This window comes from Gallus gallus, chromosome 3 (genome assembly GCF_016699485.2).
Source record: "Gallus gallus isolate bGalGal1 chromosome 3, bGalGal1.mat.broiler.GRCg7b, whole genome shotgun sequence".
Taxonomy (NCBI): Eukaryota; Metazoa; Chordata; class Aves; order Galliformes; family Phasianidae; genus Gallus; species Gallus gallus.
Genome location: NC_052534.1, coordinates 97,086,790 through 97,110,659, shown reverse-complemented (window position 1 = coordinate 97,110,659; position 23,870 = coordinate 97,086,790). Strand labels below are relative to the sequence as shown.

Genomic DNA, 23,870 nt, shown 5'->3' with positions numbered 1-23,870 from the left:
CGTGGAGGCCGCCATGAGGCCTCCCCTCAGCCTCCTCTGCTCTGGGCTGAGCATAAACTGATACTTCTTGAAGTATAATCTTACTGCAAGAAGACATTATCTTCACTTCTTTCAAACTTTTATAAAAGTTCACATGACACATTGTCTTTGTTTTCAGATTTTGTGCTTCCCTTTGCTAACTGGGGCTCCTTCCCTGTTTGTTTTATTTGCATTGTGAATTCCCAGATATCTTTCTGTCTATATAGCTCAGCAGCTGAAATTGACGTCCAAACCTAACCCAGGCAAACATCAGCCAACCTCACCCTTATTTCAGACTTCCCATCTAGTTTACGTGACATTGCTAATATCAAACTCATCATATGGATTAAATCCTTAATTTGTGTTGGCATAGCTCCATGGAAATATTAACCTTCATCTGTCAGACCCAAACTGAAAAGTTGCCCGGCTCTACCAGCAGAGGAGTTACACATGAGTCACCCAAAGACTGCTACATCAGGAAGGTTCCTCCATAAATCATAGCATATCTCCTACGGTGCACCAATATAGGCAGCGTGGAAGCACCTGACCATGATCTACATGAGATAGCAATATAGCTATGCTAGCATGCCACTCCACCCAGGCTAATACATCTGTGAAATCCGCAGTCACACCAATCATTCAGTGAAATGGATGTGTGCGTGTGGCACTGTTTGGTGCTAGGTAAAAATGCTGTGGTCCCACATTTTCAAACACATCAGCCTCTATCTATTCTGCCCCACGATCACTGTACAAATAGGTCACTGCTAAGGAGTATGCTCCAAAGCCATGTAGGAGGTCAGCAGGTTCTTTCCTAGCTCTGCTTCCTTTCCTCTCTTTACAAATCGCTCAGTGATGGCAGCTCTCTATCTGAAGTGGGAAGTAGCTTTTTTCCTCTTGGGAGCAACAAGCTCCTCAGAGGTCCTTTTGTCCAATGTGTGGCTGTGTCCCAAGACCACTGCCCCACAGATGTGCCTTCATAGAATGGCCTGGGTTGAAAAGGACCATAATGATCACCGAGTTTCAACTCCCCTGCCATGTGGAGGGTCGCCAATCACTAGACCAGGCTGCCCAGAGCCACATCCAGCCTGGCCTTGAATGCCTCCAGGGATGGGGCATCCACAGCCTCCTTGGGTAACTTGTCCCATTGTGTATTACCACGCTCTGTTTGAAAAACTTTTTCCTAATATCCAACCTAAACCTCCCCTGTCCCAGTTTAAAACTATTCCCCCTTGTCCTATCACTATCCACCCTCATAAACAGCCATTCCCCCTCCTGTTTATATGCTCTCTTCAAGTACTGGAAGGCCACAATGAGGTCTCCCCGGAGTCTTCTCTTCTCCAAGCTAAACAGTCCCAGTTCCCTCAACCTTTCCTCATAGGAGAGGTGCTCCAGCCCTCTCGTAATCTTAGTGGCCCTCCTCTGGACCCACTCCAAGAACTCCACATACTTCCTGTACTGGGGGCCTGGACACAGTACTTGTCCAGGAGAGGAGCAGCAGGGCCATCTGGGTACATTGTCTTTGGATGTGTCTCTTATAACATGTGACACAGCTTTTCTTATTCTGTTCTTATTGCCCAGGCCAAATTTCTTTTTTTTTTTTTCCTTATTCTTTTTTTTTTTTTTTTTTTTTTTTTTTGTGATGTTTCCATTTTTATCCTGCCAGTACCAGGCCAAGTGAGAGCCACAGTTTCAGAGCCACAGTTTCACAGCCTCCCAACCTTTCACAACAATAGTAGTACCCCAAGGTACATATGGTAACGGTGTCCGAAGGATGACACTGGGACATGCTCTGCTGGGTACTGGAAGGCAGCCAAGCACTAATCTCTCCCTGTCCCTTTTTCCCAAGGACCTGCCTGGCTTCAAGCTATCCTTGCTGTAAGGCACTAGAGGTGAAAATCGGAGAGAATAGTGTTCCTTACGTTTAGATTGCGAGTCCAGACATTTCGAATCCAACCAGGATCTTTCATCAATAGAATCTGAAAGAAAGAATAATGATGAACAATACAGTTAATTAACTATGTATAGAAGTTAATGTATCCAGGCCTCAATTACTGTACTTGAAACCTGGCTGCTGTAGTGCATATCTCTCCTGCAATTACTTTGTAAAATACATTGCCCTTGTGTCATCCTCACTTTTTGTGTGTACTGAGAGATGTTCTCAATGCTCTCTTTTTCCACAATCTCAGTTTTCATGTTTTTTTCTGTTACTGTTGTTGCTTTTTTTTTTTTTTAATTTTATTTAATTTTATTTATTTATTTATTTTTCAGTAGGATTTTATCTTATCGCAGAATCATAGAATGGCCTGGGTTGAAAACGACCTCAAAGATCATCTAGATTCAACCCCCCTGCCACAGGCAGGGTCACCAACCACCAGACCAGGCTGCCCAGAGCTACATCCAGCCTGGCCTTGAATGCATCTAGGGATGGGGCATCCACAACCTCCTTGGGCAACCTGTTCCAGTGCTCCACCGCCCTCTGAGTGAAAAACTTCCTCCTCTATAAGGAGCTGGAGCCTTCTCTTCTCCAGACTGAAAAGCCCCAGTTCTCTCAGCCTGTCCTTGTAGGGGAGGTGCTCTAGACCTCTGACCATCTTCGTGGCCCTCTATTGGACCCACTCCAACAACTCCATGTCCTTCTTGTGTTGGGGGCTCCAGAACTGGACGCAGTACTCCTGGTGGGGTCTCACGAGAGCAGAGTAGAGGGGCAGAATAACCTCCCTCGACTTGCTGGTCACACTTCATGCAACCCAGGATACAGTTGGCATTATGAGCTGCAAGAACACATTGCTGGCTCATGTTGAGTCTTTCATCAATCAACACTGCCAAATCCTTCTCCTCAAGCCTGCTCTCAAGTCATTCTCCAGGCAGCCTATATTTGTGCTTGGGATTGCCCCAACCCAGGTGCAGGACCTTGCACTTGGCCTTGAACTTCATAAGGTTGGCATGGGCCCACCTCTCTGGCCTGTCCAGGTCCCTCTGGATAGCATCCCTTCCCTCTGATGTGTCAACTGTACCACTCAGTTTGGCCTCATCTACAAAGATGCTGAGGGTGCACTCGATTCCACTGTCCATGTCTCTTACAAAGATGTTAAATAGTACCGGTCCCAACACTGATTCCTGAGGAACACCACTTGTCACTGGTGTCTACTTGAATGATAGTATCTTGCACTCAGAACCTTCCATTAAGGATTGCACCACGCTATTCAAATACAATTTACAGAGTCCCTTAACAATCTTATGTACCAGGAAGCATTATTAATTCCATTTTCCAAATGAAGAAACTGAGATACACCCCAAATAATCGACTTATTTTGGGTTACAAAGGAAGTCTAGCAACAGAATTAGAAACAGATCTCTTTCCATCTGTCATTATTTTTACAAGACTATTCTCAGAAGTAGAACAAAAATGATGATATTGTTGCACCAATTAGGAAATGAACAGAAACATTTTCACAAGCTAAATTATTAATTGAAAAGCAGGTGCCTGTTGTATTCAAAGGTAGGATTTAATATAATTACATTTTCCAATTGCACATGCCTCTTTGTGTTCAAGATGCATCTAGTAACTAAGGTGGTGGTTTGAAGATATCACAGCAGTTAATTGCTCAGTGTTGACACAAAGTACATAGAAAAATGAAATAGCAGATCAAATTCACACTAAGTGTTTACGTGTCCAATGCTTGTATATCTGGTGCATATAAAATGCAGATGTTATATGTGTCCTGTATTTTCCTAGGGCAAGTTCCATTCTATTTACTCAGTCTGACTTGTGAGTCTTGTATGTCTTCTATCTTTGTAACTTCTTGAATTCTAGGAGCACTTCCACCTCCCAGAGAGAGGTATCAGCCCCACCTCTGTCCTGACCATGTTAAACACAAACCCATATTTGTCACATCATAGAATCATATCATAGAATCATAGAATGGCTTGGGTTGGAAAGGACCTCAAGGATCAGCAAGTTCCACTCCCCTGGCAGCAGGGCTCCCAACCTCAACATTTAATACTAGACTGGGCTGCCCAGGGCCCCATCCAACCCAGCCTTGAACACCTCCAGGGATAGGGCATCCACAGCCTGGGCAGCCTGTTCCAGCGCCTCACTGGTCTCATAGTAAAGTACTTCTTCCTGATATCCAACCTAAATCTTCCCTCCTTCAACTTAAAACTATTTCCCCTTGTCCTGCTATTATCTACCCTTTCAAAGAGTTGTAGATAGATGCAGTGTTTGGGGAACAATAACTGGTGCCACTCCCCAGAAAATGCCTGCCCTACAATTTGGCTGCAGCCTCGGGATTTCCCACAGGAAATCACCTGTGGAATGCAGAACCACTTGGGGTAGCAGTCTGCTACTTCTTCACACTGCTGGGTCCAGGAGATATGCTTTGGAGATGGGAAGGATCCACTGTGGGAGGGTTTTCTGTATTAATTCATTACTTCTTCCACTTCCCCAACTTTTGCTGTCTAATCAACAGACCACACAGATATAAAATAGCTCAGATGAGTAGAGCTATTGTAATGAAAGGATTAGACTGACTTTTCTTTCTTTCCTTTTCTTTCTCTTTTTTTCTTTTTTTCTTTTTTTTTTTTTTGTTGCCTCCTCTCCTGCTCTTCCTTTCCTGTTGTCTTTCCGTCTTTCTTAATAACAAAGTTCCCCAGAAACCACATCCAAGATTAAATAAATAAATCTCAGGAGCACAATACTAGGAACTGCCACAAGAAAACAGTACATTTCATCAGCAGAGAAGTCAACAGTGTGTTGCAACAAGTTAGTAATTGTACAATAGTTTTGCTGCCTTCGCATTCAGTCCCTCTGAAAAAACATTGATCACAGACTGCCCTGTGAAACATTCTTTGTGCACTGGTGTAACAACCACGGGACTCTCCAGGATCCCTGCCAGCTGCTTAGAAGTACAGTTAATGTTGCAGTTAAGTATTTGATCTTTAGAGTTGTCTAGTCTCCGTTCTTGCTGGCATTTGAAAAACAACCCTAAGCAGCTTTCATTTAGTCCTGTAATCAATGGGAAAAAAATAGTTTTCATTGAATGATTTTTGTTCATTGTTTAGTGTATCCTCTTTTTCAAGTTGACTGTTACAAATCAACTGTCTGCGTTTCCTATTTAATAGGCTTGGAAATGCAAACTGACATGATTTAAAATTGTTTTAATGCAGATACACAGTGCATTAAATCCTTCCTCCAGCTATGCTAGCATCTGCTGACCTCAGGGAACAAAGCTAACACAGGGAGAAGATGACCTTGTGCTTAAGCCAGTGAAATAGGACACAAGGCTATTCCTGTAGCAGAAAACTAAACAGAGGGAGGATGCAGATGGAGTTGCTGGAAAAGTTTCATCTCTGCCCTGACACTGGTAGACCAGACCAGTGCCTGGCATGGCTGTAGCCCCAGCCCAGCCTCAACCATGAGCACAGGGCATTTCCAACAGGCCATTGGAAAGGGGCCAGCCAGTTTTGGGGTTTGAAATAACATGGGGGTGACTACATCATGCCACAAAGCATCAAAACCCTACCACTGCTTAGCTGACTCAGCCATATAGCCAAAGGCTCAGGTCTCAGAGCTACCTGAGCTTTCTTCCAGGCTTATGGGGGTACCTCAAGCACTGTTGGTCAGTTCTCCTGCAGTTGAACAGGAATAATGTCATCCTCAGCTGTTAGGGACAAGTATTTAATGTTCATGAGAAAACTGTAATTTGTGGTGCAAAGCCAAATCTGGTTGGGTTTTTTTGTTTGTTTGTTTGTTTGTTTTTTAAATAGAGACTTTAATAACCCTGTCTTGCCCATCTGGAAGCATAAAGCCAAGGTGTACTTTTCCCAGCTAAATATGATATGCTTAAGAATCAGAGGATGAAAAATTCTTACAGCTTGTAGAAGATGAGAAGATTCAGAGATAACATGTTACGACATGACATTTGCAGGAGAAAAAGTAGTCTATACTTCATCGCATCACTGGCATGTGTAAAAAATTACAAGGAAAATGAAAATGTGGCAACTGTAATCCTTGTCTCCTTGGGAGAGACAGGGAGATGTGGAGGGGACGAAATGCAACAGGAAGCATTTAGCCATTAGGAAAATTATAATATCGGGGTAGGCAAGCTCTGGAATGGATTGCAGGAAGAGGCTAAGATCTTTCAGAGCAGGGTAAACACACATTTGTCAGAAATGTTGTAATTCTTGTTGAATTTGCTAAAGGCATAGAAATGAACCAGATGATCACTAAGTATCTTCCAGCCTTGTATTCTGTTGTTTTGTGATAAAATGACATGGCAGGATGAGGCTGCATTTTCAGGAGCTCTTTCCTAGTAATGAAATCTCACAGTGGAAAAATTCAGAAACTGGTAATGAAACCCTCCCTGTCACATGAGGTGCTTTGAATCTGACTGAGAAAATAGAGCAGGCACAAACTGCAGGGAACAAAGGCAGAATAGCCCAGGAACAGGACAGGTGATCTACAAGGTTCTTCTGCCTCAAACTTCCAACTCAGTTGCATGACATTACCTGACCACTGATTAACTCATCACACTGATTGCAGCAGACCTTGTAAACAAAGTTACTCATTTGTGAATTACTCACCTCATTTAAATCTGGTTCTTGCAGTAATAATGCCTCCTAATGTAGTTAAGTGCACGGTGTATGTCTTCTTTTCCTTCCTGCCCGCACCAGAGAGAAACATCCTCTTTCTTCCCCTGAAGGGCATCTGATTTTAAAAAATGATTGTAAGACCCACCTCTGATGCCCAGAGGTGACTTACATTTTCTCTGTAGTGTGGGTGCATAGCTCTGAGCAGCAGATCTATTCTTTCATAGATAAAAAGAGCTAGTTTCTTAGATAAGGTGATGTTATCTCCACTACAGTCTCTTTTCAACAGCAAAGAAGGAATGACCTCTTGCAAGATAAGATGACAATCCTAGATTCAGTGCATGGCCAAATTCCTTTCTAAATGATGATTTCCTGGTATGGAAATAAAACCATTTTATAGGATCTGGAATAGTCAAGTTTGACAGACAAGATTAAGCTTTCCTGGAGAGGCGTGGCTAGAGTCAGGTGAAGCTTAAGTCATCAGTAAGTGATTCAAAGAATGGGTTAATATTCTCAGAAACTATGTCAGAAACATAACTACAGAGAGCTCTGTCAGAACCTGCATGAATTCCTAGTCAAAAGGTCTGAACTTCGTTCACTAGAGTCAAAGTATTACTATCTACATTTCTACAAAAAGACTACAAAATGCAGCTGCTGGTCTGTAAGAGGTCACTGAAGCATAATTTTTGTCCTTTGTAATGTGAAAATCATAGTCAGGCCGCATTGTGTGAAGTTGAGGATGCCCAACAAGAAACTCTTTCTGCTCTCTTGCCTCATTCGACCTTCAGCATCTGTCCCCAGTAAAAAGAGCCATTATCCTCAAGCATTTCAGTAGCTGCAAGGTCCCATTGAATTAGAAGCATGGTTACAGGGCAGGAAGATCCCAAATGACTTGGAGCACCCTTACTTGTCCAGCCCTGAAAGCTTGCATTGCTTCAGAATAGGGTGGTGGCCAGGGCAGCTCCTGTAGTGCATTTCCCCCTGCCCCTGTTACTGCTGAAAACACAGATAGCTGCATTTTGCTCTATCTCATGTTCCTATATCACTTAAAATTTAGACTATGCTGAATGTTTTGTAGTAGTCCAGTCTCTAAGCTAAAAAAGGTTTTGCTTTTTTGTCCTAGAGCTCCAGTCTTCTTGCTGTGGGAGAAGATGAGCAGTTAGATTGCTCTGACCTGCAGCAGAGCCCAGGCATGGCAGTTTTCTAACCACGTTTGAAAGTGACTTTGAGGTAAAGGTAGAAATAAAGACTGGAGGAGGAATGCTACACAGCAAGTAAATTATTTTGCCAGACACTTCACTGAATTCATCCCAGCACAAGGTTAAAGCATGAGATCACAGGGCCAGTGTTAGAAATGCACTTGCCCTATATGAATATCCAGCCTTAGCTGCATCTAAATTCTTTCCCCTGAGCTTCCTCCCATTTTTTAACCTCACATTAGTCACCTGCAGATAAAACGATAAGTTATTTATCTGAAAGCTTATGATACATCTACTGACAGCTGATCGAGACCATTTCCTCATCTTCACCACACCATTCTGCTGAAGGAGCGTGTTTGAATACTGCCTCCATTGGCTGGCAGAGTGGCCCCACTGTCACGCCTTCTGCTTGCTTTTGACATACATTGTAATCACAGCAGTTAATGCTGCATCTGGCTGTGTTCCTTTTAGGCACTACCCCAGGCTACCAAAAGGTGTTTCATGAGGTGATGTTCCCACATCACCTGATCATCACACCCTCACTGCCTTTCCAGAGCTTATGGCCTCCTTGCCTTCTCCTGCCCAGGGCAGCTTTGTGGTCATGCCTGGAAATAGCAGCTACCAGGTGCAGCTCACCACCAAACCACCCAGAAATCCCACAAACACCTTTCACCAGAGGAAGGTTACAGTGAGGAGTGGAGTGTGACTGCCTCATCCTCACAGTGAGGGGCAAAAAGCTGGCGAATGGAGAAGTTGCCCAGTGGTGGTATTTGCTCATACGTGTCCTTGCATGTTGGTCTCAGCCTGGTAGCAAATTTTGGGTTGTCCAGGCACTCACTGTTAAATATGAGGCCAAGGGGTTCAGAGCTGGATCTGAAAATCAGCAGAAAGTGAGATTTACACCCATGAAGAGTCTGGAAACATTTGGCTATTCACAATAAATAGAGAACAGACTGAATGTATGCCTTCCCTATTGGCTTTCATGCTGTGACACCAGATACGCATTTAGTCACGTACAGAGGACCCTCAGGAAAACAAAAGGGAGGAGCTATAAGGAAGCTATTGGCTTAGATCAGACATATTCTGGTCAAACAGGTACAACAGCAGAGCTCAAACCAGAGAAGTCTTGTTTGCAGGCTTGAGAAGCTGGGTTTGTGACACATGCTGAATCCCCAGGTTCCACAGCATCCAGAAGTAAACCAGAGTAAAAACTGCTGGAAATGCAGTACTGCTGTACTGCTGCTCAGGTAACACAGGCACAGGCTGTGGGTGTTTTCACTTGCTAGTAGATTTTGCCATAGTTCACATACAACTTATCAAAGCTTCGGGTGAGGGTGGGGAGGAGGGAAGATTTCAGAAAGGCTCTAAGAAGATGAGTGTTTCTCTGATCCCATTCTTCATGTAAATCTGGGCATGAGGTTTAAGACTGTGGCTGAGATCAGGAAGATGACAGACAAAACTGAGCACCACATACTGAGAAGCTGTATGAGCCTTACATGTGGTAAACTGAACCCTTTAACGCAACTTCTGTAGTGTGGTATAAATGTGGCAGCAAGGCAAAGATAATGGTCACACCTGAGTCAGATCCTTGCAAATCAGCTGGGCTTGCTGCACACTCTGCCTCACTTTGCCTGCTTGTAGGCAAAGGTTTCCACGTGGTACCCACAGTTATTTTAGACTGCAGGTAGTGCTTCCCAACCCTTTGCCCATTGATTTGAAGCAAGCCTCCCATCAGAATGCAGAGTATTCAGAGATGATTAAATTTTGCCACCAACTTCAGTTTGCGGCGTAGAGTCCAGAGATGATATCTGAGTACTAAATTACAGCCCAGAGTCAGCAGCCGCACCAATGAAGTAATGTGTCCATTAAGTTTCAAAATAAGGCTTCATGAAAAAGTGATAGCAAGCCTCTATTAAATTGGAAGTGAATTGAAGTTCATCTGATTGTCCATCTGGCAAAAAAAAAAAAAAAAAAGATAGCTTTGTCATGATTCTTTCAAACCTTTCATGTAGTCAAATCTTGCAGCCTCACATGCACGTTACTTAGTACAGTAAAAAGATGTAATTGCCTTATATGTAACCTTCAGTTTTTAAAAGGCATTTGATAGCCACAGCCTTTTAGGGAGTAATCTTAGGTCACTGGAATGTGGAATGTGGTATCTTTGTAGTACAGAGAGGACAGGACTTTTGTCCCAAGATCAGGTTTCTGGAGTGGAAACAACAGCAGAAGAAAAACAATCCTACATCTTATCACACAGAGGGTGGTGACACAGTGGAACAGGTTGCCCAAGGAGGTTGTGGATGCCGCATCCCTGGATGCATTCAAGGCCAGGCTGGATGTGGCTCTGGGCAGCCTGGTCTGGTGGTTGGCGACCCTGCACATAGCAGGGGGGTTGAAACTCTATGATCATTATGGTACTTTTCAACCCAGGCCATTCTATGATTCTTTGATTCTCTGATCTCTTGGTGAGCCACAAAGTGTGGAAACTTCCACTGTGGCTAGCACTGTCACAGGCCTTCTGTGCTTTGTGAGCAACTCAGCTAACCTCAGCCTCCTGTCATGAAAATGCATTTCTCGGTGTTAACAAAGGTTCCCAGTTCCTTGCGTCACAACATAGGGTTCATATGTAGTAAAGACTACGTACACATAAAAGTAAATACAAGCTCAGAAATAGACTTTGGAAGCCGTTGCCTACTGGATTTTGTCCAGGAGTCAGAAAATAGGGAGGAGGGAAACCTAAGTGTGCTTTTCGTTATGTGAGATTTGTTTTTCTCACTAACACTACATGCTGTTCAGGGCTATTTCTAGGAAGAAGGAGGCAGTCCTAAAAACCAATCAGAATAGACCACAACATTGCTGAGTAGTAGAAAAACAGCACGTGCAGAACAAGAGGAAGCTTCTGACTCACATTCTTGGGCAGGAACATCTCAGAGTGCAGCGGGGCAGAAGTGTTTTACTTCCGTGCTGCAAGTTTAATACTCGTTTATATGTAAAGCTTTAAGAATCTTTAGAAATATTTTAAATCATGTTAACAGTCCTTTCAGCTTAATGAGCTTTACTTAACATTTAAATAATTGGGTTGGCTTTGAAATTGTTCCAACATGCAACCGAATTATATCATTACAGGTTCCTTTTGCCTCTCCTCCTATTTTTCACAGAATTTTGCTTAAAGCAGCCTGGAATCTAGCACTCTCTTCTGTTCTTAAAACTGATATCACTTTTCTCCAGGTTATGAGTGAATGCCCCTGCTGTAGAGCATACAGTTTACATTGCCAGTATATGCTCCATGTGGGGCTGGCTGACCGTGGGAGAAAGCAATAGCTCCCAGTGTTCTTTACAGTCATCTCTTCTACACTGATGGAGCTGCTGTGCTGGTAGTGAAGACATGCAAGACTAAACCAGCAATAAGCACCTGCCCTCAGGAATGATCTGAGGCTCCCTCTTTTCTGGATTTGCAGTTTAAGAATTATATGGTGAGATGTGGCTCTGGGCAGCCTGGTCTAGTGGTTGGCAACCCTGCCTGTGGCAGGGGAGTTGAAACTAGATCGTCATTATGGTCCTCTTCAACCCAGGCCGTTCTATGGTTCTACGAGATCTGTGCCATAAACCCCTTCCAATATCCAGTGACAATAATCAAGGATGTCATAGATACTCCAGGCTAGTAGGATCCTTCTTGTAATTAACTTCACAGATCAGGAAGTGAGCAGAAGGTGACTAAATAACAAGAGATAATCTGTTCACTGGAGCAAGGTCTAGGGTATTTTCTTGGTTTTTATTCATTAGGTAATGTCCTTCATGTAATTATTACTGTGAAGGGACTTCTGCAAAGAGCAAGTGCACAGATCTAGTTACTGGTATTCTGCTTCAGGTGACAACACAGGACTACACCTTTTCAGAGCCTGTTTCACCCAGGTCAGAGTTTTCATTCATGGTTTCTTGGTGTTTAAATAAGACAGCACTTGATTTAGAGTGCCCACAGTAGACAGTGTAAAGATGTTTAATGTAAGGACCCTGTTGTACTCAGCCTGGGTATGCATTTCTGGCTTCCAGGACAGAGAATGATTCCCCTGACTTCAGGGCCACCTTTCTTCAGGGAGATCAGAACCTAGGGCTGCCCCACTTACCTTGGACATCCATAATGAAGATGGTTATGTCAGGATTCCTTTTCTAATCAACAGGAAGAAGAGCATGATCCATCTGGCATACCCTAAAATGTCATGTAAATAGTCCTCTGACCTGTCATAGAAAGGCACTTTCCATAGCAGCTTGTTGTTCTTTCTCCTTTACCATTTTTTCACAGCTTTTTCCCCTATGACACATCTACCTTTGTACTGTGCTTAAAGCACACTGCTTCCATCAGGGGCTGCAGCTCCATGAAATGAAATCAGCTTTTCTTCAACAAACTCTCATGGGTAATGGAAAAATGAAAACAGACACAAATGCATGCTGAAAATCAGTACAGCAGTCAAAACTGCCCCATTTTTATCAGCATTAAATTATCCCAGGGTTTACAGAGGAGGAGTACATGCACTAAGACTCACTTTTTTTTACTATTTCTTGCTTGCTTTCACCAGAGCTCAGCAGTTTTATTTGCGGTCCACTTTGTTACACATTGTAAAACGACAAAACAAAAAGCATGTGCCAGAATCTCTCTTTTGTGCAATCCTCCTTAATCACAGAAGAGAGGGGATTTCTTGAAGTAGTATTCAACTTAGGAACATGATTTTGTGGTCATGGTGATGGGTCGATGGTTGGACTAGATGATCTTAGTGATCTTTTCCAATCTTAATGATTCTATGATTCTGTGATACCATGATTCAAAAGTCTGGTCAGTCCTTCAATGGCTGCTGACAGTGAGGAATGAAAGTGAGGAACCACTCCAGCATGGCAGTGTCATGCAAATTCCCAGCTATCAGCATCTTCCCTAACCTTGGCCAAAGCCTAAGAGGGCTGACTGTGTTCTCTGTAGGCAGTGGAAAAGAAGAGATGATTTCAAGGACTGATTTATTCCAAAGGATTTATCTAGAATATGAACCCTTCAGGGTGAGCACTGCTCTATTTTCACTGAGCGCAAATGTAATCAAAACTCATGCAGCAGCCTCTGCCTCCCTCCGATGTGGGTGCAGCTGAAATGAATCCATGGGAAAGCGAGAGGCAAGGTCACGGGGAAGCAGAGCCCCAGCCACCACGTGAGGAAGGGCTGCAGGCTTGTGGCTCTGGCCTTTGGCAGCCCTCTTCCCTGGAGGCTTCTGCCAAAGGCTGAGGGAGAGCTTTGCTGGGCTGGAGGTAGCCCAGCTGTTACATACACCTGCTACAGAGGGAAAGTGCCTAGCTGTATAAAAGCTAAATATCTTAGTGCTGGGTTAACACTTATTTTGTGTCCTTTTCACATCTGGCACAGAACCCCCCCCCCCCTCTTACCCTGATGTCCAGAACTGCTGAGAAAACTGAGTCAGAATTTTGGCCATTGCCTCTCCCACAGCACTAACCTGTCACCCATTAGGCACAAACTGCCAGCAAGAAATTAGACACCTGCCTCCGTCTTGTTTTTTCAGTCATTAAGTGTTGGGATTAGTATGTCTGCCAAACACCTATTAATAAACCACCTTTCTGTTTGTTGTTGCGGTATTACGCCAAGATAAGATCCCATTCCCCTGCTGCCATCCATTCTCAGTGCTGCACAGATCCTCAGGAATAATACAGATTTCTGTACCTTTCTCTAATCTACTGAGATTTGTGCAGTGCTCATGAAGAGGAGGAAGAAGATAGATAGAGATCAGTGGGCTTGTCACATACAAAAGTGCCATGGGAAAATACACATTCTGATCTGTACCACTAAGGCCTGACTGTGCACAAGTATCACCCTGGAAGGGCAAGGAGGAAGAGAGAGAGAGAGAAGGAATATTAATTTTGAGCAAAACTTAAGCTTTATGACACAGTCTATATCCAAATTTGTTGCTGCAGACATGTTATGAGCATCTTCACCAACTCCTACTTTACAAACATAACAAAGCTGGTGGAGGGAAGCAGAAGGGAGAGATAACATAAAAATAAGCAAACCTCCTTCTTCCATCCTTTTAACTCTCATCTGTTATCTAACTTTTTACATAGGAAGAAAATAAAAGCATTAGTATATTTACAGTCTGTTTATTCAATCCCTCTGTTACATAAAGAACAGCCTCCATCAACCTCAAAGCATGTTACAAAAGACGTTATTAGCATAATCCCCTTTTAACAGATGGAGTAACTGAGAAAGTTGCAGTGGTTTGCTGAACTTCATCCAGCAGCACTGGGGAAAGTTGCTTTGTCACCCTGTGTTGGGCCAGCACCACAGGGCTTAGGCCAAGAGCTGCCCTTTGTTTCTCAATCTCAGACAGAAGTCTTAATTAGCTTACACTGAAGTCATTGCCTCTGTTGCACATACAAAATACAATTTCCAAGAGAAGGGATTTACAAATATACAAACATTTTTATCACAGGTCACATCTATATTTCTTTAAATCAGTTCAAATTGCAATGACTTGCATTTTCACTGACCTGCCAAAAATGTTGGGACTTGGCCAGTGAAACCAGTCCGAGGATGTAAAAATGCAGAATAATTAAATACCAGTGGAAAAACTTTTTCAAGTTCTTCATACAAATAATTTCAGCAATTTCTTGATTAAAGAGTGTATTTCTACTGAATTTCTTAAACATTCCTCTGCATGAAAGCTCCCCAGCAGATGTCTTGTAAAAAACCTCTAAGCAAAAGCTGGGGGTTGAAGGTGCTCACACATTTATGCTGAAAGGCAATCCTTGAACTCTACAGGTTTCTCAGATGTGTTTGCTGAGATGCTTTTCTGTATAGCCTTCTGTAGGGAACCTGATTTGTCAGAGAGGTTGGACTAGATGAGGCATGTCCAACCCAAGCATTACTTACTTAGTGACCTACATATAATGTCACCCAAGACAATTCCTCTTCATTCAGCGCAGCCCATATAAACCAAAAGGTTGGATACCCATGGACTAGATGATTGCCAAAGGTCCCTTTCAACCCCTATGATTCTGTGACTCTGTGACATCCAACAAAGCCCCAACTTAAACCTCTGCCTTATGTTTCTCTGACTTCAAACACCAAAGAAAAGGTGAGCCCACGGAGAAATGTATCAGATTTCAAGATTTTAAAGGAAAGTTAGTGATTTTACTAGCAAAGCTTTGCAGAACTCCTAATTGCTAGCACAATACCTAAAAATGAACCCTGAGATGTCTGACAGTATATTCTCTCATTATTTGTTTACTCAAAACTCTACTCCATTCTGTATGAGGGATATTAGCACCAAGGTTGTACTACACACAGAAGCTGAGCGAAGATTATGGGGCAGATAGACCCAAGCATAACGCAAAAAAACATTCCTGAGGTATACAACACTGATGAAAAGGTAAAGTAATGAAAAACTTTCATTCTGGTTAGCAAGCCCATTGGTATACAGAACACCTGGAAATAAGAAATAGTTTAATCAACCATGATAGCATAGGAGGCAGTGCTAGAAAAGGCACAGGTTGAGAATTATCACATTGCCTCTTTTCTAACAAGGGGAAGAGAAATAGTAGGCATCAGCCATGACTAATGTCTGTGACCACTGGAGGTCACTTTTGTTTTAGAAATCCTCAGCTTTCAAGGTTTTAGGCAGCAACACAGCCTATCCAACTCCTACAGCTGGAGTTTGCAAACTTGTTCATAACAATTCATTGAAAATATCTATTTCGTTTTATGATATTCAGCAGCTCAGAAGGGCTTCAGAGGATACTAGCAAATCACTGTAGTCAGCCATTGTCGAACAGCCATTCTCACACACAACTTAATATCCATATTATAGAGTTTTGCAACGTGAATATTTAGACCTGGAAGACAATAATGTTATTAAATAAATGAATTTAAAACAACTGAAGGATTGGGTTAGAATGAAAAAAAAAAAAAAGACGTTTTCTTTGTGGCTGTGAAGACAGGTTACTGTATTTTCATGAAAGTGGATCAATGTTTATGAAGAAAAATTTTAAACTATTCACCTGATTCATTAATCAAATAACATGCACATCTTCCACCTAGCTCAAAGGCTCCAAGTTTCTGATGTCTGCCACTGAAGAAATAAAGACAAAGCAAATAAAAGTAGCAATATGCTTCCCTTGCCCCTTGTATTCCTCATTTGTTGGGCAAAAGAAAAATTTCTCATACATTAGAGTAGTACGTTAATATTTAATTATATTATATTACATTATTTTAGTAATGACACCATAAAATTAGCATTGCTCCAAGATCTGAGGCTCTCAGGAAATTCAGAAGACAGAAGGGAGAATAAAGGAAGAGAAGAGAAGAAAGCATAGGAACTAAATAAATTTATCCATCAGTTTTTCCTCTTGGCCTTTCAGAAGGAAGGATTTACTGTGAATGGGCATTCCTATATTGCCTGGTAACAGTGCCTGTAATATAGATCTGTTCTGATCAACAAGTGATTGATCTACTGTAGTGTGATCTGCACTTTGTATGGCGGACTTCCTAGGAAACTGTAAAGATAAAAATCACAGCTTGCCACATGTTGAAGATTTTGAGAGCTGTAACTTCGAAGCAGTGTTTCTGAGGGAAAAACGGGCCCTTGACTTCGGTTCCTGAGTGCTCTGACAGTGCCAAAGGATCCCTCATGATACTGAGACTTCACCTCCCTGAAGGCCACATACTTTCAAAATTTTTGACTCGCTTCATGTTCAACTTCAGTTGCTAAAACCTAAACAAAAGCCACTGGCATGCTAACAAACGTCCTGCGTGGGAGGGAGTTTCAGAGCCCCCGCAGGACGCGGTGCACAGAGAGCTTTTAGTATCTCCATTTTATAAAGCAAATGATCAAACACTGTGAATGCCTACACCCTTCAGTCATCCCCCAAAACAACCAGGCAGTGGATGTTTCCCTGACTGTGCAGGTTCAGACTGAGCTTTGCAGGAGGCCCCCATCTGCCTCTGAAATTCCTCATATTAAGAGAATGCACACACACGAGGATGCCAGGAAATCTTTGCTCCATTTGCAGTTTCTTAATTATTTCAGCTCTGTAAAGGTGATGGCATCCACAAGACCATTTGCTCCCATTTCCATACTCACATATTGATACCATTTTGAGCAAGGTAAAAGCCAGTTTTGCATTTCCTGAACCATTTTGCCATGAATATTCTGAGATCATCTTCCTGGTTTGTGCCCACTGAAGGCTGAGGCAGCCTCTTGCAGAGCCAAAACACTTTCAGAAGTGTTTTGTACTTTCAGCCCAGAGCTTGGTGCAGTTTTGTTCAGTCATTTGAAACAGGGCTCCTGAAGCTTGTGCCTTGAAATGGTGCAAAGTCCTGTTGCAAGTGAGTCACTCATCAACGACCACTACAAGGAGCACTGGCAACAGGGAGATTAACACTCCCTGCATTTGTGGAAACATTTGTTGTTATTAAAGCTTAGTCATCCTGCAAAAAAGAAGCCTGGTGGCAGTGTAGGCGACAGGAAGGAACTGGAAGGCAAGGCAGCTGGTAGCTTTGATACTGTTTGCCTACCAGCTATTGCCCTCACATCCTTTGGTCCTTGTGAACTTTCAAGTCTATATAAAGACAGAGCAGGCTCTGTGAGACATGATCCCCAGATACAGAGTGATTGCTGACCTCCAGCAATCTGCTCTGAAGAAAAGGCAGGACTCCATTTGCAAAAGTTCCTCAAAGGATGAAGGTCTTGAGCTGGGATCTCAGAGCAGAGCTCCCTGTAACAAATGGAAATGATGGAAAATAAAACCTGATGTTTGCCCAAGGCTATATGGGAAGTTTGGTACAGATTTACACAGATCTTTGTGTCCTCTGTAGTTTGGCAGGCCCAGCCCTGCTCTAAAGTTTCAGATAATGAAGGTGGGCGAGTACTAGATAAGGTAGTGCTCCTAGGTATTTCTCTAATTAAATCTGCATAAGCCACACTATCTCATTTGTTATCAGGTACATAACCATCACTGTGAGCTCTCCCTGGAAAGCAGGAGACCCTACACCCAACATGGATCCCCAGACCAGCTTCGTGCCCTCCTCCACTTGACAAGACAGCTGTCCAACCCAAAGCACAGGGATTTCAAGCACATCCTTCAAAACAAAGTAAACAAGCCCCAGATGAACTGATGAAAACATGAAAAAGTTGAATCCAAACAAATCAATCAAGGGGAATAAAAGGCCTTCTCCTCGCTCCTGCCACTCCCCTCATGAGCGCTTCCTAGTCATAAAATGGGCAGTCTGGTTTCTGTGCCTAGCACACACCCATCACGACCCCAGCACCCTGTGGTGATATATGACCTGCTGACATTTTGGTGTTGCGTGGGGAAAAGCCTTGGGAATTAGGTTCAGTGTCATCATCCAGCTTCGCACTGTCACCTTGGAAGGCTTCCTGCGCAAGGGCCCTTAGGGACACCTTTGACTACCAGAGCATTCCCATTCTGGGGGAAATACACTCTTAGCCTCTGTGTGCCCATGATGGCAGCCTCTCTAAGGAGGAGGAGCAAGGCAGCCCCCCAGTTCATCCCTCTCCTCAGTTTAGATCTGGGCCGAACTGGTGCAAGAATGAGTAAAAGGAATCCATCTTTGCACTGTAAATACAAATTTGTGGCAATCGACTATGACACTGCAGAGAATTTATAATTATTTTACCTTCTAGAGGTCTTAGAGGGCTAGAGGACCTCCCTTAGAGGTCTAAAAGGCAGATACACAAGTATAATGCAACCAGTGTAAGCCAGCTGCAACCTGGGCTGCAGGTCGCGCTACTCCAACAGCATCCTCCATTCCTAACAGTCCTGTCTCCAGCCACACAGATTAGCCACAATTTTCTACTGAAACTTCATCTGCTGACACATCGCCAGTGAGTGGTTAAAAAAAAAGAAGGAAAAGAAATTGAACTGGTTGTGCAGGTTTTTAAGGTAAAACTTTTCCTTCTGCCTAATCTATTAGATAATGACCATAAAACTGCCTTCCTAAGTATCTTTCTATTTCAAGTCTGAATTACAGCTGCACCATCCTCGCCATGATGTATTGGCTTCTCTCAGTGATGTGTAATTTCTTTGTCTGAAGTTCATGTTATGCATTTTTTCCTTTATTCATCTGATGAAAGGAAGAGAAGTATACAATCTTATTCAATATCCTTATGGAAATAAAATGTCAATGTGTAATCATACTTATGTGGTCCTCTTGCAATGCTGTGGTAAATAAGAAGAGTTTCCAGGCCTAGATGCTTATGAAAGAGTATTTTTGCTTCTGGAAGCATGCAATCTTCTTAATTGCACATTAAATTTCAAAGTTTAACCTGAGGACTCAAATGCTTATCTTTGCATACCTACAGAATCTTTTACTTGAAGAACTCTTCATTATGAGCTTTTAATAATTTCAGATGTATATGTAATCCCTCATCATCTTAAGGGACCACAATTTCCTATTTACTGCACGATATGCGGACACACAGAAGCACTTCAGTAATCCTGTTATTCGTCTGCAACCCTGTGGAGTGGTAGTGAGAACAGCTGATATTCCTTTTTATCCTCCCTGCATGTTTCTCCAGAGATGAAACAGTTCTAAATCCATGGTCCTATCAGCAACTAAAACAGTTTACTCCATGCCTTTTACCTTCAAAAATAATTTTCTTTGATAATTCCTCAAGTTTCTGCATGAAATGTCAGTTCTGTGCCTACACACAGACTCTTGTGCCAGACCACCAATAATCAGAAAGTACTGCAAACACTGACATTTCCACAAAAATCACAGATACATATGTTTATAAAAAGATAATGAAATTTAAGGTCATGAAATGAAAACATAAATACTAATGTCAAGATTTATTTATTTTTAATCACAACCCTAGTAAATATGCTTTCCAAAAAGTAATTGGAAGCCTTGCTTGCACACCCCACTGTTTTTCTGAAACCTGCACTGTACCCAGACCACTCAGTAAAACTGTTCCTATTTTGATCTGAAGTTCTATCGGGATGAACACATCCCTTACCTTCTCAGCAGAAAGCCTTGATGACCCACAGCCTCTCTGGCACCAATAGGCATCAAGCCAGAACCTTAAACCACAGGATCATGCCTATTGGACCATTGGTGCACAGTGTCTTGTATGACAGTTTCTATCTTACTGAAAAAAATGATAGCAATGCATTTCTGTGTTTGTAGTAGAGTCTCACTGACCCTCTTCTTAACACATTCGTTTAGAGCAAAGGTTTATGCTGTTGACTAAATCACTTTCCCTCCATTACACCTAAAAGGTACATTTCCACAGTGCTGCTTTACACAGCCAGTAAGACAGCAAAGCAAATAGTACAGAATCAGTCAGGTTTTCTTGCAGCACCTGACATACACAACAGAAGCAATAGGTTTTCCCCATTCAAATCAAAATACCTACAGTTAAAGCTAAAACAGAAAATCCAATCATTAGAGAACCAAACTTTGCTAGAAGATTAAGAAAGCTGGTTTTATTCAGATTAAGAAAGCTGGTTTCATTCAGTTCTATCCAGGTTCATACAGCACAGTCTCTGCTAGAGCTTTAAAATGCTATTTATGCAACCTTAAGGCATAAGACCTTACCCAAGACCAAGGGGAGCCAGGAGGGCTCTCAGGCTGCTCTTCATCCTCAGACGACATCTTGAAGTGGTCCTTTTCCCCCATTCTTTGCACAGGCTACTAAAACTAGCCTTGGTTTCGGCCATATACAAAAATGTCGCCTTCAGGTTTTAACTGTTGACAACAAAGCTCCAGAGAATATAATTTCCCAGTGATCGCGTTTGCCTGCTAATTTTACCTGCTGAAGTTCTTGGAAGCACAGTCAGAGAAAGAAACATGAGCTCCGTAAACCAGAGCACATTTTCCTTGCAACTGACTCCTCAAGTATCCTAATTAAGTCATAAGGTTCAGTGAAAAATTAGAGCTTGGCAAACAAATTAACTTCCAAACAGTCAGTATCCATCGTACCTCTGTATGAGATTTTATGCTCAGACAACCTGCTGAGTGTTACATTCTATGAACAGAATATAAGGAATTCTCACCCTGCCAACATTTTATTACCATCACTAATCATATTTAGAATGGATTTTAATGGTTTCATTTTGTTTTCAAGGCAGGTTCTTAATGTCAAAGTCTAATTCTGTCTTTCTGCACAGTTGTACAGTCGTTACAGATCGCAACTGTGCAGGCAGCACAGAGTCCTCCTTCTGTGCAATAAAGAACTTGAAAGAGGACACTTCCCATTTATTTCTTTTGGTCTTACGTTTCCTTTCAGATATGTGCCAGAGTGTAAATATAATTATTATAAATGTTGTCCAACATAACTTCAGACAAATGAGCCCAGGTACCTGTGGGATTCCATGTCTGTAAGACAACTACAGAACTCAGCGTCCTAAAATCACCTCTGGCAGCTGATCTGAATGGAATCCCAGATGAGACCCAGAGAGGCTTTGCTGTTGAGCTGACCAGTAATTCACGGCTCTGTTACGCTTTCAAATTCATAACCTTTGGCTTCAATTTTATTAATTCCACTTCTAGTAATGCATCCACTTGCATTTGCTGGTGAAATAAAATTCTTATTAAAAATCCCTGACTTCAGGCAAAGGCTTCTCAATCTTTCCACTGTGCTCAAGAATGAAATGTGCTGTTTATAGTAAGCTACTGCAGGAGAGACCTAGCATATGCTTTGAGTTGATAATGATCATCAAATCAACAAGTGCACCCAGCTACACTTCATATTTCACCTTGAGCTATATGTAGATTCACTAAGTAGGAAAAACAATAAGCAATTTAAAAATAAAACTTTGGAAATATGGTATTGAGCATAGGAGCAGCCCATAGCCAGCATATGGTCTCTGCCCACCATAAGTGGCACTAAGGCTCATGGGACATTCACTTGGAAGACAGGAGAAAGGCTAATTTTCAGAAAAATTAATGCCTACTTAGACACACACATTTCACATCAGAGACTTTGAGTCTAAGGTGGCCAAATAGCCCAGTCACTTTAATACGGCAGGCCAACTTTTCCCAGAGATAAGAGAACAGCACTTAAGTTACCAGGATGCTCAAGTTACTTGCTCCTATTGAACAGCAAATGGTAAGACTGTCAGCACAGTAACCCATTTATTAGGTATCTGGCACATCACATTTTCTTTCTGGAACAGATTTAAGGAAGGAAATTCAGTACACTTCTCCTCAATGCTGCTAAGCAGGGAAATGCCACACCTAGAGAATTTCAATGGTATTCCTGCACCTACTGAAATGTTTATTCACTGCATTTGAAAAATGGGAATCACTGCTTGCTGGAGTAATTTTCCACTGTACCACCCAACTCTTCTATTACATTTACTTTCAAGCTGTGATAACAGTCTATCAGAGACTGTTTCAGTCACTGTTATAATACCGTAAAATACATATAATATATAGTAATATTATTTTAGAAGTCCTTCAAGAAGTGGCTGGACATCTTTCCCAGAACACTGCTTATCTGAAGCCTTTGTCATCTTGAGCACTGTACAGCTCTGGGAACGTCCCTTCCCCAGGAAGCCCCGACAGCTACAAAGCATTTCTACTGTGCAGCGCATGAACCTGGTGACTGCTGCTCCTAGAGGAATGCTCCTGATTGTCTGGCATCCTGCATCCAAGGGTGACCAGGACCAGATGTTTCTGATCGAGAAATCCAGAAATGGAATAACAGCCACATGGAAAAGGATTTTCCCCCTAACTTTCATACATTAGCACAGTGATTCCCATCCTTTCCCTAAGGTTTCTATTACCACTGCCTGTTCCCCTTCCCACTTCCTCTAATTCTGTGTCCCCAGCCAGGCCAATTCCTCTTTGCCTCCTGAAAGTCTCCTTCCTACAGCCCCAGGTGCCAGCCCTTTTCCTCTCAGTGCCTTCCCATTTCTCCATGACTTTACAACTTTGCTGCTCTTTCCCAGGTTAGCATTTCTCATCAAAGATCCACTAGGGCTGCCCCAAAAATCACATAAGATATTCTCAGACTCAGGTTCACAGCCACGTTTGGATTCCTACTCAGCTCATTGCCTCTGTCAGATCCTGTAGCAAAAAGCTTCATTGGATAATCATGCAGTGCATACAGAAATCTTGTGACAATTTTAAACATCGCCCGATGATTTCATTACATGAGGGCACAGGGTAAACAGGAGCCAATTTCTTTTTATAAATAGCATCTGTAAGTGCTCTGTCATGAGAAGGGAAAAAAAAAAAATTGTAATCATCCCAGAATATTTAAAGTGGTAATATTATCTCATGGAAGCCTTGGTGTGAACTTTATTTTCTGAACTGATATGATAATGCCTTCTTATTTTTAACAGGATAGTTTTTCAACTTTAAGATTAATTTAAGATATTTTTAAACACAGCTCTGCTGTTCTGGGGCAGGATCACTCTGCTAGAACAGTCTAACTTTCTCCAGCCTTTTCACAACGCTGGAGTTGCTGAGAACAAAGCACATGGAACTGCTTTTCACTGCTTTCTCTATTATAGCTCCTAAACACCCACAACAATTAATAAGCCCCTGAAATAGGGACCGTATGAAGAAAGCCCTCTGCTTTGTGCCTCTGGGCACACACAGGAAAGGAGCCCCAGGACCATGCTGCACCACACCAAGAAGCCCCACTACAGCCCTGTGCTGCCACTCCTCTACAAGACCATGACCCACCAGATCCGGCACATCTCACAACACCTGATGTGATCTCACCAAACAGGGATGTCAGGAGGCTTATACGAGGTCCCCAGACCCCACAGAATGAAAACCTCCTCAGGAAGAATGGTAGGAGGAGTTCTTGCAACGGAAAGAAGAGGAGATTGAGCAATATATAGCAATGGAGCTTGGAATTTTTTAATTATATAGATGCCAAGGAGAACAAGCAATGAAAGACACATGACACAGGTAAGATGCAAGATGCTGTATGTCTGGTCCAAACACAGCCCCAGTGGGGAACTTTAGAGTGGCACACAGGGCTGCTAAGTGTCCCAGCACAGGTGCCATTTTGTGTAGGACAGATCTGAGTTTTACGT

At 42.5% G+C, this 23,870-nt stretch overlaps 1 protein-coding gene across 5 annotated transcripts in view; it reads right to left on the bottom strand.

Annotated features, from left to right (window-relative positions):
• LPIN1 (lipin 1) overlaps window positions 1-20,628 on the bottom strand; it is a 71,489-nt gene extending 50,861 nt beyond the window's left edge. For 4 of the 5 annotated variants that reach the window (XM_015276089.4, XM_004935771.5, XM_004935773.5 and 1 more), the window contains exons 1-2: window positions 20,413-20,628; window positions 1,938-1,994 (exon numbers count right to left, since the gene is read on the bottom strand). In XM_015276089.4, coding sequence (XP_015131575.2) covers window positions 1,938-1,994; window positions 20,413-20,493 — 138 coding nt within the window. In that variant the 5' untranslated portion in view covers window positions 20,494-20,628. The remainder of the gene's footprint in view (window positions 1-1,937; window positions 1,995-20,412) is intronic. The other variant, XM_040697900.2, reaches the window with a different exon arrangement.
• Between the last annotated feature and the right edge of the window lie 3,242 nt (window positions 20,629-23,870).